Source organism: Oryza sativa, chromosome 7 (genome assembly GCF_034140825.1).
Source record: "Oryza sativa Japonica Group chromosome 7, ASM3414082v1".
Taxonomy (NCBI): Eukaryota; Viridiplantae; Streptophyta; class Magnoliopsida; order Poales; family Poaceae; genus Oryza; species Oryza sativa.
Genome location: NC_089041.1, coordinates 13,931,557 through 13,946,619, shown reverse-complemented (window position 1 = coordinate 13,946,619; position 15,063 = coordinate 13,931,557). Strand labels below are relative to the sequence as shown.

The window sequence follows — 15,063 nt, the reverse complement described above, 5'->3', positions numbered from 1 at the left end:
TGTTAGCAAGGATTTCCAACCACCAATTCCAACTCCAAGTCAAAATGATCGTCCCCAGATGGACAGCTCAACAAAGAAGACGTTGATTTGTTACAACTGCAAAGAACCAGGTCATTTCTCTAGAGATTGTCCACAGCCGAAGCGTAACCTACGCCATCACTCCGGCCATTATGCAAGAAGAAGACAAGTCACTCGCCTTGTGGTCACTGGAGCAAACGCCATACCTGTGAGGCCTCATGTTAATCCTAACCTATAGTAGAAACAATGTACCGAAGTTAAGCATCTTCCCTTTTTGTTTAAGGTAGTGCCTTGTATTCATGTAATAAGGGAGAAATGTGTAATACAGACAAGTTCTATTAGGATTCTTTTGGAAGATGCGGATATGTGATTATGTGTATAATTGCTTACTGATAAAGGAGACCTAGGGTCTCATTTCAGAGGAATCATATACTAATCTCGAGTTAATAACCAACCTGTTGATGGCGAAGAAAATCAAGTGATCAACCAAAGAGACATTTGTTTGGACTAAGAGTTTCAGATGTGTCTTCCTCGGATCAAAGGCAACAATCGTCAGTCTAGCTTTTGACGAACTACTTCAAGGTTTCTCTGAAAGGCAGCAAGCCAAAGGACCTCATCGTCCCCAGAAGCGTCCGCAATCCACATTAAAGAATACCACCTGTTAGAGATAAGCCGAAAGAAGATTGATAAAAGAGATTGGCAAAGATGTTCTCTAGCATGAAAGAAGTAGGCCGAAAGGTGATTGATAAATAGAAACATGCTCTGCATCGCTCAAGGAAGACCCCTGATTGTAATTGCCCTGCAACAGTCACCTTGTCATTAAGTAAGCAAGATGACCTAGGTAAAAGTGTTTCTATGAAGGCAAAGAGTGAAATCTTCAACTCGGTATCAGATGCTACACGGAGTGAAAAGTGCAAGCACCGGTTACCAGGCAATGCCATGTCTTGGGAGATGATCCAATGGGAAAGAACACATCAAGGTTAAAGGTGTAAAATAATACGTTGAATGCTAACTGAGGACAACCTGAAGATAATAATGGGAAGTAAACTGAATGTAAAGAAAGTGAATCCGAGTTGCTTGTTCGTGAGAGCTATTCCCAGTTATGAATCAAGTGATATGTTCGAAGATAATCTACAGAGGTCAGATTAAAAGCACATCTAACAACGAAGCCTCAGATTTGGCAGGATAATGATTAGACAATAACAAATCCAGCAATAAAGCCATTTGGGAAGACGTCAAAGTATGTCAAGTGGGATAAGTTGGTTCTCTTGGGAAGCATAATTCAAAGGCAAAGTTATCGACCCTTGCATCAAATAGCAGAAGTAGCTATTACCCGGAGACCGGGAAAGCTAATATGAGGCAGTTGGTGGCAAGTTAGAACTGAATGACAAGCACGATATTCTTATGATGACAAATATGGTATCCTAGTAATGACAAGCTAGTGTTGACGCATGACATGAAGTGGTAACTTGTATGAGGTTGACTCCGAAGATATGAATCATGAGAAGTTCTGGAGCGGAAGCATCATTAAACTACCGCAACCTAGTCTGAGTCAGCTAAAAGGTGCGCCCTGGTTCAAGTCAGGTGAAGAGAAGATTCCATCCGCAACAGGAGGTCGAGCCAAGCAGTCCAGAGTGGAGAAGTTTTGCTAGGCAAGTTCGTTATAGAAGACGCGACGGAAGAAGTCAAACAAGAAGAGAAGACCGCCCAACCTATCTTCTTGCTAGCCTCCTCGAATCTCGGGGACGAGATTCCTGTAAGGGGGGTGGATTTGTCACGTCCTGATAAATTCATCCCGAAATAAAAATCATTCTCTAAAAGGAATAATAGAATTAATTAAAATTCGAAAAGAAATTGGCAAACACTAAAATACGTACAAGAAAAATTCAAATGTGGCCCGGAGAATTTTTGTTAAATTCTCCTTGGTCTAAAAAGAGCCCTCAAATTTTAGTGGAATTTTCAGAGCACAAATAATAATTATTAAGAAATAAACAAAGTTAAAATGAGTTTATAAAAAGAAAAACCCTAAAAAGTCTTTTTCCCCCCCTTCCCCTCTTGGGCCGGCTCGGCCCACCTCCCTCCCTCTCTCTCCTCTCCCCCGCGGCCCAATCGGCCTCCTCCCCGCGCGCGTGCCGCTGACGGGCGGGCCCGCCCGCCACCCTCGCTGACGGGTGGGGCCCACCTGTCATCCCTGTCCTCCCGCCGCTCCCGCCGCCTCGCCCGTGCCCTAGCGCCGCCGCCGCCGCGAATCCCGCCGCCTCCCGCCGTCCCCGCGCGCAATAAAGAGGGGGAAATCACTCCCCGTGATTCCCTCCCTCTTTCTCCCCACTTTTCCCTCTCTCTCTCCCTCGGATTTGTTCGGAAACGTTTCCCCCTAAACCTCGCCGGCGCATCAATGGCGGCCGGATCTTCCGCGGCCGATTCCCCCTCATCCGGCCGTTCTCTCCCCCTCCCAACGCTATATAAACGCTCCCCGTGCCTCCCTCCACCGTTTCCGCCACTCGCCGCTCTCTCTCTCCGCCGGAATCGAGCTCGCGCCGTCGCTCATTCTCTCCGCCGTCGCCGCCGAGCTCCGGTCCGCCGCCGTCGTCGCCTCGGACCTTCTCCCGCCTCGGCGTCGCCTCCTTCGGCTCCGCCGCGTCCTCGCCGACCTCGTCCACCCCTCCGTTTCGCCCGCCGACCGCCGGAACGCCGCCGTCCCCGTCGACCCGTGCCGCGCCGCCGCCTTCTTCCGCTCCGGTCGCCGTTCCCGTCGTCGTCGTCGACCCGGGGTGAGCCGTGGACCGCCCATTTCGTTTCCCCCTTCCCTCCCCTCTCTCGGCCGCCGCTCCGCCGTGCCTATGGCCGCCGCCGGCGACCATAGGGGCGCGGGCCCGTCGCCTCCCGTCGGCTGTGCCGGCGAGGCCGCCTTCGGGCGCGCCCCGCGGCTGCCATGTGGGGCCCGGCCGTCAGCCGCCCGCGCCCTCGGGTGCGGCTGACGCGTGGGACCCACGGCGCCGGCCGGCGTAAGCCGCGTGCACCCGGTCCACCGTGGACCGTGAGCCTGCCGCGTGGGCCCCACTCCCGTGGACCCGGTCCGCGCGCTCCTCCCCTCGGCTGACGCAATAAATCCGATTTTAAATTAAAATTTAAATGAAGAAATTCACAAATATCCATTTAAAGAGCATATAAACTTCAAATGGCCATAACTTGGCCATTTGAACTCGGAATTGGACCGTTCAAGTCTCTAATTTTTCCTTAAGAAGTCAAGAACCCATTTTTGTGCTTTGTTTCTGCTTGTTATATGGAGTTTAGTAGAGTAAAAGCCGTTTCTTTTCCGTTGGTCGTGTAGACGCTGCAGCTTCGGAAGATCCGCTCTTCGTGGAAGTTGAAGCCGACGTTTGGGAAAGCGAGCAAGGCAAGTCACATCATCCTTGAACATATTGAATCCTAGTTTACAAAATTATGTTGATTTAAATTATTGCATTATCGCTTTATTTAAATTCCCGCGTTATCACTGTTTTATTTAGCCATGCCTATTTACCTTTGTTATGACCTTATTATTGTTATTGTTATTATTTCCTTGTTCACCCTAGAATAAACAAAACCCCAACTAGTGGACACTCTACTCCTGGTATCACTAGTATGATTTTAGGTAGATGCTACGCTGTTTAATTAGGTAACATTAGGTGGTTTTACAACTCTAGACTTTGGGATATTCATATCACCTGGACACTTTGGAATTGTTGGTTTATTGTGGAATTGGATTCACACCGCCCCCTCTATTCAAAATCCCCAAAATGGTTTTAGGCTGGGCTCGGGGTGCATGGTTTTGATAGTAGCACCTCGGCCATATAAGGACCGGTCTTCGGGCCTCTGTTGCAAAGCACTACCGTACTTCCACATGTCTAGTGGGTAAGGCTTAGTTTGTGGCTCAGTCTGGTTATAAACAAAAGTACACGGATGGAGATGGACGAAGTCGGGGGTCGATGGACATCTCTAGGACAAATGAAGGCTACACGAGCTGCGGCCCGGTAGTCGAGATGTCATGGCACAGGGCTGGTGTCCTGCTGCTAGGGGCTCAATCCTGCCTACCTGTCCCGGAGGTTCCGGCCGTAGGTGGGGTTGGGTCGGTACTCTTGTCTATGGCTAGGATGGGTTGGAAACTATGTCACGTCTTCCGTCCGTATACCGTGGTGGTATGTGGCACGTGGTTACACGTGAGGAAGATGTGTCTTGTGGGTAAAGATGTACACCTCTGATCAGAGTATAATCTATTCGAATAGCCGCGCCCTCGGTTATGGGCAAGCCGAGCAATGTACCCAAGTTAGTGTTTTAATTCTTAAAATTTGCTCAATAACTAAAATGTCGAATGGTTGGCCTGGGTTGGCTTGGGACGAGCTGGGACCCAGGGTCGGGTTGCCAGTTTGGTCTGGATCATCGTAGGCCTTGGGTTAAGGCAGGTTCGTGAGGGTTCACGGCCTTGATTAATAATACTGTGTAGCTCTAGGATCGTCTTTATAAAATGGCTTTGGGCAACTAAGTGACTTTTAAATGCTGTTTTCTGCATAACTTAACCCCTATATCATTACCCCTTGTACCCCCTTGCATTAGTCGTGCATCTGCCGGTGTGGCTTGCTGAGTACTGTGGTTGTACTCATTCTTGCTCTATCTTTCTCCCCCCTTCAGTAAGAGAAGCTTTGGAGAAGAAGTCTTAGGTGGAGTCTTGGCTTATACCCCAGTTGAGCGCCTGGGAAGATGGAGCCGTAGGCCCGCTAGTCCGCTGCTGTTTATTTTTTATTGTTAGGCCTGAAGCGCCTTTGTAATAATGTAAATATTATCGATATAATAAAGATGTGTCTTTTATATCATGTTTGTGTGGTGTACCTCGGCTTTTCCTGGGACGGGGATTAATACACTAGCGTTCGGGAAAAGGCAATTTTCTCGGTCGCGACAAGAGGGCAGGGTGGTCGCGTATGCCTCGCGGCAACTGCATCCACATGAAGGAAACTACCCAACACATAACTTGGAATTGGCAGCGGTGGTTCATGCTTTGAAAATCTGGAGGCATTATCTGATTGGTAACCGCTGTGAAGTATATACGGATCACAAGAGTCTGAAGTATATCTTCACCCAACCGGATCTAAATCTCCGACGACATGAGCATTCACTATCATCCGGGCAAAGCCAATGTGGTGGCAGATGCATTAAGCAGGAAGAGCTACTGCAATGCTGCATGCACCGAAGGCATGTGTAAGGAATTGCAGCAGGAGCTTGAACACCTCAACTTGGGGCTTGTAGAATATGGGTACGTGGCTGCCCTAGAAGCACGACCCACGCTCACGGATCAAGTCAGAGCCGCTCAAGTAAATGATCCTGAAATAGCAGAGCTGAAAAAGAACATGAGGGTCGGAAGAGCCCGGGATTTCCACGAAGATGAACACGGCACAATCTGGTTGGGAGAAAGGTTGTGCGTACCGAATGACAAGGAATTAAAGGATCTGATACTCACCGAGGCTCATCAGACTCAGTACTCCATTCATCCAGGCAGCACCAAAATGTACCAAGACCTCAAAGAAAAGTTTTGGTGGGTCAGCATGAGAAGGGAAATAGCTGAATTCGTCGCACTCTGCGACGTTTGCCAACGAGTGAAGGCAGAGCACCAAAGGCCAGCAGGTTTGCTTCAGCCTCTTCAGATCCCAGAATGGAAATGGGAAGAGATTGGAATGGACTTTATAACAGGACTGCCCCGGACATCATCGGGTCACGATTCAATCTGGGTAGTCGTGGATCGACTCACTAAGGTTGCTCACTTCATACCAGTGCATACCACGTATACGGGAAAGAAATTGGCAGAGCTGTACCTGGCAAGGATCATGTGTCTGCATGGGGTACCTAAGAAGATTGTATCTGATCGAGGGAGTCAGTTCACCTCAAAATTCTGGCAGAAGCTGCAGGAAGAATTAGGGACCCGTTTGAATTTCAGCACAGCCTACCATCCGCAAACAGATGGCCAGACCGAGAGGGTCAATCAGATCTTGGAGGATATGCTGCGAGCTTGTGTGCTTGATTTTGGTGGAGCATGGGATAAAAGCCTGCCGTATGCGGAATTCTCGTACAACAACAGCTATCAGGCCAGTCTACAGATGGCACCGTTCGAAGCGTTGTATGGCCGGAAGTGTCGCACCCCTCTCTTCTGGGATCAAACAGGCGAACATCAACTGTTCGAAACAGAGGTGTTAACGGAAGCAAAAGAGAAAGTCAGAACTATCAGAGAAAGGTTGAGAATTGCCCAGTCTTGACAAAAGAGCTACGCAGACAACCGCCGCAGGGAACTCACTTTTGAAGCAGGGGATTACGTGTATCTTCGCGTTACTCCGCTCCGGGGAGTACACCGTTTCCAGACGAAAGGCAAGTTGGCACCACGCTTCGTGGGACCATACAAAATCTTGGAACGAATAGGAGAAGTGGCTTACCAGCTAGAACTTCCATCCAACATGCTCGGCATCCATGATGTGTTCCATGTGTCCCAGTTAAAGAAGTGCTTGAGGGTACCCGAAGAACAAGCCGATTCGGAGCATATTGACATCCAAGAAGATCTTACCTACGGGGAGAAGCCCGTTCGTATCCTTGAGACCAGTGAAAGGAGGACTAGGAATAAGGTCACCAGGTTCTGCAGGGTTCAGTGGAGCCACCACTCAGACGAAGAAGCAACCCGGGAAAGGGAAGATGAGCTAAAGGCCGCCCATCCGCACCTCTTCACCAGCTCTTCCGAATCTCGGGGCCGAGATTCCGTTTAAGGGGGGTAGGTTTGTCACACCCTGAAGTTCTTTCCCAAGCCTAAATTGAATTTATAATCCACCAGAGAAAATATCGGTGTAAAAGCAAGAGAAAACCCTAATAAATTAATGCAAATAATAATCGGACTTGGCATGTGGAATTTTTCTGGAGTTCTACATGTCGAAATACGCTAACAAGATTTTTAGTGGAATTTTCAGAGCTCTAGAAATAATTTTAACCAATTAAAATTGAGCACAAGCAATATTTAATCCCTGGAAAATCCATTTTCCTTTTTCTTTCTTTTTTTTTCTCTTTTTCCTTCGAATGGGCCGCCGGCCCATTCTCCTTTTCCTCCCTTTTGCCTCTCTCCCTCTAATCCCTCCCTTTCGATTTCTTAGGTGATCCCGGAGCTAGTCCCGCTAACGTCGCCGCCCTCCGTCGCTCGCCGTCGTCGGTCGTCGTCGGTGAGGTCCCCTTCCCCTCCCTCTCTCTCTCCCGCGCCGCTAGCCGCCGCGTAGCGGCATAGCCGCCGCTTCGCCGCCCACGTCGCCGCGACGCCGCCGCTCTCCGCCGCCGGTCGGTCGCCACCGGTCGCCGTCTCGCGCCGCCGCCCGATCTACCCAAGGGTAGATCGGGGCCGTCGGTTCGGCTGCCGCGTGGCCGCCGCGTGGTCGCCGCGTGTGCGCCACGTCGGTGCTGCGTGTGCGCCACGTGGTACGCCGCTTCTTCCCGGTCCGTGGACCCGGTCCGCCGTGGACCGCCCTCCTCGGGTTACCGCCATGTGGGGCCCGCATGTCGGCGCCACCCCCTCTCTCTCCTCGGGATTTATTTATCGCGCAATAATTCAATTAAGGATTTTTTTGTTTATAGTAAAAACACAGTAAATCTTCTAAAATTCATAACTAATTCATCCGAGCCCCGTTTAAGCCCATTCAAGTCTCAGTAAATCAAGAAAAAGTGTAGAATCCATTAAAAATGGTTTTGTTCTCTGTTTCAGTAGTCTTATAGCTTTTGTATTGTTTGCTTTGTATGTCGCTTAGATTCCGGCTCTCCCGACGCTCCGGTTTACCTTGAAATAGTCGCCGAAGTTCCTCCTGCTGCAGAGCAAGGCAAGTCATGCTTGTCACTTGAACATGTTGATCCTATATTGCAAATGCTCTATTGTTTCCCTTCAAATTCTGCATTGTTTTATAATATTACTATGGGATGCGTACCTACTGTCATAGCCATGCCATCTTGTACCATGTTCCTTTGTTAACTTGGGATGTAACATGACTAGAGATTGGACTAGGGAATGTTTAGCTTTGCTTAGTTCAACTAGCACACAATGAGGGACTACATTAATCAGATTCTAGTTATGATGTTGGTTAATGCTCACCGCTCCGGTGTTGGTTAATTAAAATATATTAAATGGTGGGCCGTGGGTACATGGTTTTGATGGTCGCGCCCATGGCAATTAAGGACCGATTTGCGGGAAACCCTGGGAGAATTCCTCGTACTTACCACAAGCCAGCGTGGGCAACGGCTGGGCTTGTAGTGTAGCTTTCCTCTAGCCGACGCATCCAGGCAAGGGTGGGCGTGATGGAGTTTGAATGGGCCCTGTGACGGCCTATGCGGCTTCCGGATTCACCTAGGCACGAGAGGGGACTGCCCGTTGCCTTGCGAGGAGTGGGGGTGAAACCTGAGGTGTGGTGTGCTTGGTTAGAGGGGGTTATGCGAAGGGTCATGTCACGGCCTCTTTCCGGTATGTCGTGGTGGCATGTCGGCGCACAGAAATGTGTCGTGGGGCTGTGTCTTGTGAGTACAGTTGTACACCTCTAGTCAGAGTAAAACTATTCGAATAACCGTGCCCGCAGTTATGGGCGGTCAACCAGATTCACCGTGATTAGACTCACTCTAGATTAGTCTAATGGAATTGAATAATATAGGTGGATGGTTGGGCCTGTTGCAACGTGGTTTAGCGTTGGACAGTGGATGGCTAATATTGTTTAATTATTACAACTGTTTTACTGCTTTCAACTTCTGTTTATAAATGCTCGCTTTATACAAATGAACCATTATAGCTATCCCTTGATAATTCCCTGCATCATACCCCCATTCCGGTATGACTTGCAGATTACAGTGGATAGTACTCAGCCTTGCTCTATTTTCCCCAAACCCCAGAATTCGAGTATGCGTCAGATGGTGGTTTCTCCGAGGAGTAGGCTCGTCCGTGCCGTCGAGGATGCCTGTGGAGTGGTGTTCCCGCTGCAGACCAAGTCAAGGCTTAGCTCCAGTTATCCTTTAAGTTTTCGCTGCATTTATGTAAGACTTTTATAATATTTGTAAGACGTGGATCTGTATGTCAACTTTGTCGTTTGTGTACCCCGGCCGGTCCTGGACGGGGATTTTAATGCACATTCTGCTTGGAATTCTATTTGGGAATTTCTAGGCGTGACACCGTGCAGCGGCAGCAACGCGGACACGGCCATGCGGTGGCGATGTGGCCGGCATGTGGGCACACGGCGGCGGCGCGGCCAGGACGCGGGCATGGCCGGCCGTCCCGGCCGTGCGGTGGCATGGCTGGTGGCGACCACGCGCGGCCGGATGGCGGCGGCACGGCTCGGTCGACCGGCGGGGCTCGGCCTTGCGGCGGCGATTCGCAGGCGCGGTCGGCCGGCGGGGCTCGGCCGTGCGTCGGCGAGGTGCAGATGTGGTCGACGGCGGTCTTGCGCGGTGGTGTCGCAGCCATGCATAGGTGCGATGTCATCAGCGCAGTCTCCCCCGTTCCCCTTTTCATTTTTGTTTTCCTTTTTTTTTCGATTTCTTCTTTCCTTTCATTCATCGTTCCTCCTCTACCCGACAATGGCGCGGCGGCACCTCGGTCAGGCAGCGCGGCTAGTGCTGCGGCCGGAGGTGGCTCGCGGCGACGCCGTGCAGCGGCTATGCGGGCGGCGTGCGACGGCGCCGTGCGGGGACGCGGCCAGCGACGGCGAGCGACGGCGCCGTGCGGGGCGCGGCGGTAGTGGAGGTCATGCGGCGCGCGGGCACGGCTTCGAGTGCGGGTGTGGCTAGGGCGCGGTAGCCATGTAGCGCGCGCGGCGGTGCCGTCCGGAGCACGGCCGGTGGAGGCTCGCGGCAGTGCGCGTGGTGGCCTGGGATGGCTGCTCACGGCGCGACGCCGTGCGGCGGCGTGGCCAGCGGCAGTCGTCGTTCACGGCGTGGTTGTGCGGTCCGGTGCCGTGGTGCAGCCATGTATGGCGCGGACGGTCAGTGGCCGGTGATGGAACTCCGTCAATCGGCATTCGCCGGCGACTCCGAGTCGGCGGTGACGGAATCCATTGAAAACCACAAAAACGGAACAAGGAGGATGCAAGGAATTCGTTTTTGCAATTCGATCTACAAGATGCAAAGTGGATTCTCGAGTTTCTTACCCTTCTTCTCGGTGTCCGGTAGAACGTCGTGCTGATAACGTATTACGCAACCCGCCTGCTACGCGAAGTAGTCCAAGAGGGTCCCGTAATTCTACAAGAATAGAGACACAAGATATAGGGGTGAGACTCTCTTCTTATTCCTCGATTCATTCTCCTCAACCACAAGTGTACAATATGAGCACCCCTCTCCTCCTTATATAGTCTTCCTCCATATATGGAAGGTTTCGGTGTGGGTCCAATTAGTATATATGGGCTGGGTCTTCATGGGCCCAAGCCCATAGGTTTCCTAACAGAAACAAAAACACGTGTGCACACAGATACAGCATAGTACTACTATGCTCACTTTTCACTGGCGCACGAAAACCATCCCAACGGACGCACGGAGCAGAGGGACTGAACGGTCGAGCAGCGCAGGAAGCCCCAACACTCACGGTCACGGGACCCACCCCAGCATGGTGCGTGCTATGGTGGGGCCACCCCCACAAACCGCCGAATCGAAGCGGCGCGGACTCTCTCTCTCTCTCCCCTCGTCTTCCAGAACGCTCTCCTCGTCTCCCGCCGCGACACCTCCCTTCCCTTCCCTTCCCTTCTTGTCCTCCTCCTCCTCCTCCTCGCCCACACACTTCACCTCCGCGCTTCCCGCCTCTCCGCATTCTCACCCCTCCGCCGCCTCCGCCGCGGTCGGGTGGTGTCCGTGAGAGACGAGCCGGAATAATGCTGTGCGTCTCGCCGACGACGCCGGGCCCGTGCGCGGCACGGCGCCCTCACCGTCCCTCGTGCACCGCCACGACGTGCATCGGTTCTCCGAGGCGGCGGTGGCGGCTGGCCAGGTTCCAGGACTCCGCCGCGGCGGCGCCCCCGGCGGGGCGGCTGACGAGGCCGCCGCCTCCGCCGCCGCCGTCGTCGTCGCAGCCGCTGCCGGTGCCGGCGCCGCGGACGACGGCGGAGAGGCTGGGCTCGCTGCGGGAGATGCGGCGGGTGTGGTGGGTGTGCGGGCTCGGGTACTGGGTGCAGGGGTTCCGCTGCTTCCCGTGGCTGGCGCTCAACTTCCACCTCACGCGCGGCCTCGGCCTCACCCCCGCCGCGCTCCAGCTCGTCCAGAACGCCGGCAACCTCCCCCTCGTCGCCAAGCCGCTCTTTGGGGTCCTCTCCGACGCCGTCTACGTCGGCCGCGCCCACCGCCTCCCCTATATCTCCATCGGAGGTATCCACCCATCCATCCTTCCATATTTTTTTCTTTTCGATTCATTCATCGTGACTGCTGTTTCTCTTTCGTCTCTCTTCGTTCATTTCTTTGTTTGTTTGTGGTTTCGACAATGTTGGTTGTAATGGGGAAGAATTATCAATCTACAGCACTGCGTTTTAATTACCTAATTTTGGAAGTATTTACTAATGAATGAATGAATTGAATCGAAACAATGGTGACAAATACAGTAAGGTTTTCTTAGGCCGAAATTTCTGGTACGACGACAAAATCTGCTGCTAGAACTACAATATAATAAGAATATATGCTTTCCTTTCGCGTTCAAGATACGTCATAATTCAATGTTTTCCACCATGTTCTGAGATAACAAGAATGAAGAGAAATTGAAGAGCCAAATAGTGAGGAGAAACACTGCTCCAGTCAGTACATATTGACAGTGACAATGAATTCATGTCTCTTTCTGAAAATTGGAAGTACTGTACCTAGGAATTCAGCATCACCAGCCGCTGTCCCACTTGCCTCTCTGGTGCTGGAAATGAAACATATCATCAGCAAATAATAATAAGTTTATTTTGTGGTTTTTGCTGTCTGGTTGATTTGACAACAGACTGACTAAACTGGATCTACTATATTGTTTGAAGAACTTCTACTGTAGTATTATTGATTATTCACTAAACGGAACATGGTTTGCTTGCTTGAACGGTCATGGAATCATGCTCCGTGCCTTTGCTTGCGGTTGCACCTGTTTTAGTGGAACTTACGTTTTGGAAAGCGCCATCTTGAGACTCGAAACACATGTTTTGGAATGTCATCTAGAGGGTGGAGCCGTGTGCTTTCCTGCTGCGTGTGGTGCTATTATTGCTAGTCACACATTTTGAACCTTTCCAAGACTTGGTTAATCCAAGAGTTTATCCTTTCTCTCTGGAACCTGATGCGTGATTTACTCATGGTGTAAATCACACGATCTGAGCTTTTCAAAGTGGGTATTCTTATATATCACCGGTCTTCTGGGTGCCTGTGAATACAAAGAAAGGTGCCTTCTTGTCCACTAATCTTAGAAAGCTGCCTTCCTTGGATTTACCTTGGCTCTCACATCAAGACCAATCAACTCATTTGGCTGTAGTTCGTCAAGATTTCCCGTTTGCCGTAATGATTGGGACAGGCTCTCTCAATGTATCGTCTAATTCTAACTTAAAAAAAAAACAATACCGATTTGTTTGTATTATTTACAATCATTTAGCTACTGCCCTTCAATGGTTTTCTTTGCCCGTGTAATGTTGATTGCGTCTTTCTAGGTTTAGTTTGCATAAGAAATAAACATCTCCAATAACTTCTATTCTAGAATTCGTTACATCTGGATTTTTTTTAGAAGTCCAAATTTCATGTTTGAATGCTAGGAAATTCAGAAAAAAATATTTGAATTTATATGCCTGTTGATTCTGTAGCTTAAATTAGTTGCTAACCATGTCCTGGATAAACTCATGGTAAATTGACTAATGCTAATGTTTTTGGCTATTTCAGCGTTACTACAGCTTATGGCATGGGGAACACTTGCAGTCATTCCAGTAACAGGGGACACATTTCCAACTCAAATGGCTTGCATTCTTATTGGAAATCTTGGCGCATCTGTCACTGAAGTTGTAAGTGATGCTGTTGTCACAGAGTTCAGTAGAACGCAGAAGGCCGGTGTACTACAATCTTACGCGTTCATAATTCTGGCAGCTGGATCTCTCTTAGGAAATTTGTCTGGTGGTTACGTTCTGTTGAGAACACAGGAACCAAAGACTATGTTCTCAGCATTCTCCATCCTCCTTGGCCTCCAACTAGCACTTTCCTTAAGTACAAAAGAGACGCTTCCAAGCTCTCATAGAAACTGGAACATTTGTCATGTCAGAACCTCTCTGTCTGACAATCTCCGCAAGCAATTCTCAAACTTGAGGACAGCAATCAGCGAGGAGCAGATCTTTTACCCTCTTATGTGGATAATGACATCATTTGCAGTTGTGCCTATTCTCTCTGGGACAATGTTTTGTTTTCAAACACAGTATCTGAAGCTTGATCCATCAGTCATCGGCCTATCAAAAGTTGTTGGGCAGGTGATGGTTCTATCTCTAACTGTCCTCTACAATAAGTATCTCAAAAAGATCCCTTTGAGGCGGCTTGTGGCTGGAGTTCAGACGATGTATGCTTTGGCAGTTCTATCAGACTTGGTCCTGGTGAAACAAGTGAACCTTATGTTGGGGATACCGAATGAGATCCATGTGCTTTGTTTCTCGGCTCTAGCAGAAGCAATTGCTCAATTCAAGGTCTTGCCATTCTCAGTTCTGTTGTCAAGCCAATGCCCACCTGGCTGTGAAGGTTCGCTTTTCGCTTTCTTCACATCTGGACTGGTGTTTTCAGCAATAGTAAGCGGAGTATTTGGAGTTGGGTTGTCCAGTTTAATTGGGGTGTCTGGTGGGGATTACACAAGCTTCCCTTTGTGTATTTTGCTGCAAAGTTTGGCAGCATTGGTACCTTTGGGATGGATATCCTTTCTACCTGAAAAATGGACTGCCGACGACAAGATTCTTAAACCAAGATGAGGCAACCCTGTAGGGTCAATAGGTAAACCACACAACCTCGAGATGTTAATAGGTAATGACAGTGTAGAGGGTTACATGTATAGATACGAAGATGTCATTTTTCTTTGGAATCAATAGTTCTAGTTCTAACGTTCCAGCTGAATATTGGCATCAAATTGTATTCTCTTGCTTCCAAGAGCATTGTGTTCAGCTTATCATGCCTGAAGAATGGGAAGAATACTTCAGGAAGAATGTGGTCTTGTTTCACAATGTAAATTTCAAATTAAAGATGAAAACTAAGAAAGATACATCTAAATTTAGTACAGGAAATAGCTCCCTGTTCCAAATGTGATGGTTAATTTGAACTATTAGAACATACATAGAAATAAATGGATGAGCTCTAACAGAACAATGAAAAAAAAAAAACAAGTGGCTACAGTGGAAATTGATGTGCTTTGATTTCATTTATATCAGGATTCACGGAAGAGTTAGTATTTGTTACTAAGAGTTAATGAAAACCATATAATACAACTGGGTCACAACTTATTATAGCTAATGTTCATCGACGTCGTTCTCCCTGAGACGCCGTCTTGGCAGCCCCTAGCCAAATCTTCTTTCTAGCAGTTGGTGCAGGCTTGTTCTAGATTCGTCCTCTTGCGGTGGCGCGCTACCTTTCGCAAGTTGGCCACGTTGGTGGGCCTCAGGGGAGAGTGGTTTCATCTTCTCTCCGACTCCTCCTCAATCCCAAAATTGTGGATAGATGAGTTGGTGGTCGACTATTAGGGCTTGGATTTGGGCGGTCTCGGCTGTAACTTCCTTGTTGGTCTAGCGGCAGCTGGTCTGGTGCTAGCCTTCTCCTTAGGTTTATGTAAGCGTTGGTGGTGTGTGGTGGTGCTGATGTTTTTTTCTCCTAACTATTGTCTTCCAGGGCAATAATCTTAATGTAATTTTTTTCCTACTCCATTCAATGAATCATCGCGCTGTGTGGTGCTAAACGTTCAAAAAAATTATAGTTAATGTTAATTTTCTACCCTGTCAGGTCATGCTTCAAAGCACCTGCTGGAGCTATAACTGAAATCAACTGCCACTTGAACCATTTTAATCATCA

At 49.5% G+C, this 15,063-nt stretch overlaps 1 protein-coding gene across 2 annotated transcripts; it reads left to right on the top strand.

The window, feature by feature from the left end:
• Positions 1–10,809: 10,809 nt before the first annotated feature.
• Positions 10,810–14,285, top strand: LOC4343051 (probable folate-biopterin transporter 9, chloroplastic). 2 transcript variants are annotated; one of them, XM_015789548.3, is made up of 3 exons: positions 10,810–11,394; positions 12,916–13,034; positions 13,117–14,285. In XM_015789548.3, the coding sequence occupies exons 1-3, from the start codon at positions 10,905–10,907 to the stop codon at positions 13,129–13,131; spliced, it is 624 nt and encodes a 207-aa protein (XP_015645034.1). In that variant the 5' UTR covers positions 10,810–10,904; the 3' UTR covers positions 13,132–14,285. The 2 variants fall into 2 exon arrangements, with proteins under 2 accessions (XP_015645034.1, XP_015645033.1); XM_015789547.3 differs by having other exon boundaries at positions 12,916–14,285.
• Positions 14,286–15,063: the final 778 nt, after the last annotated feature.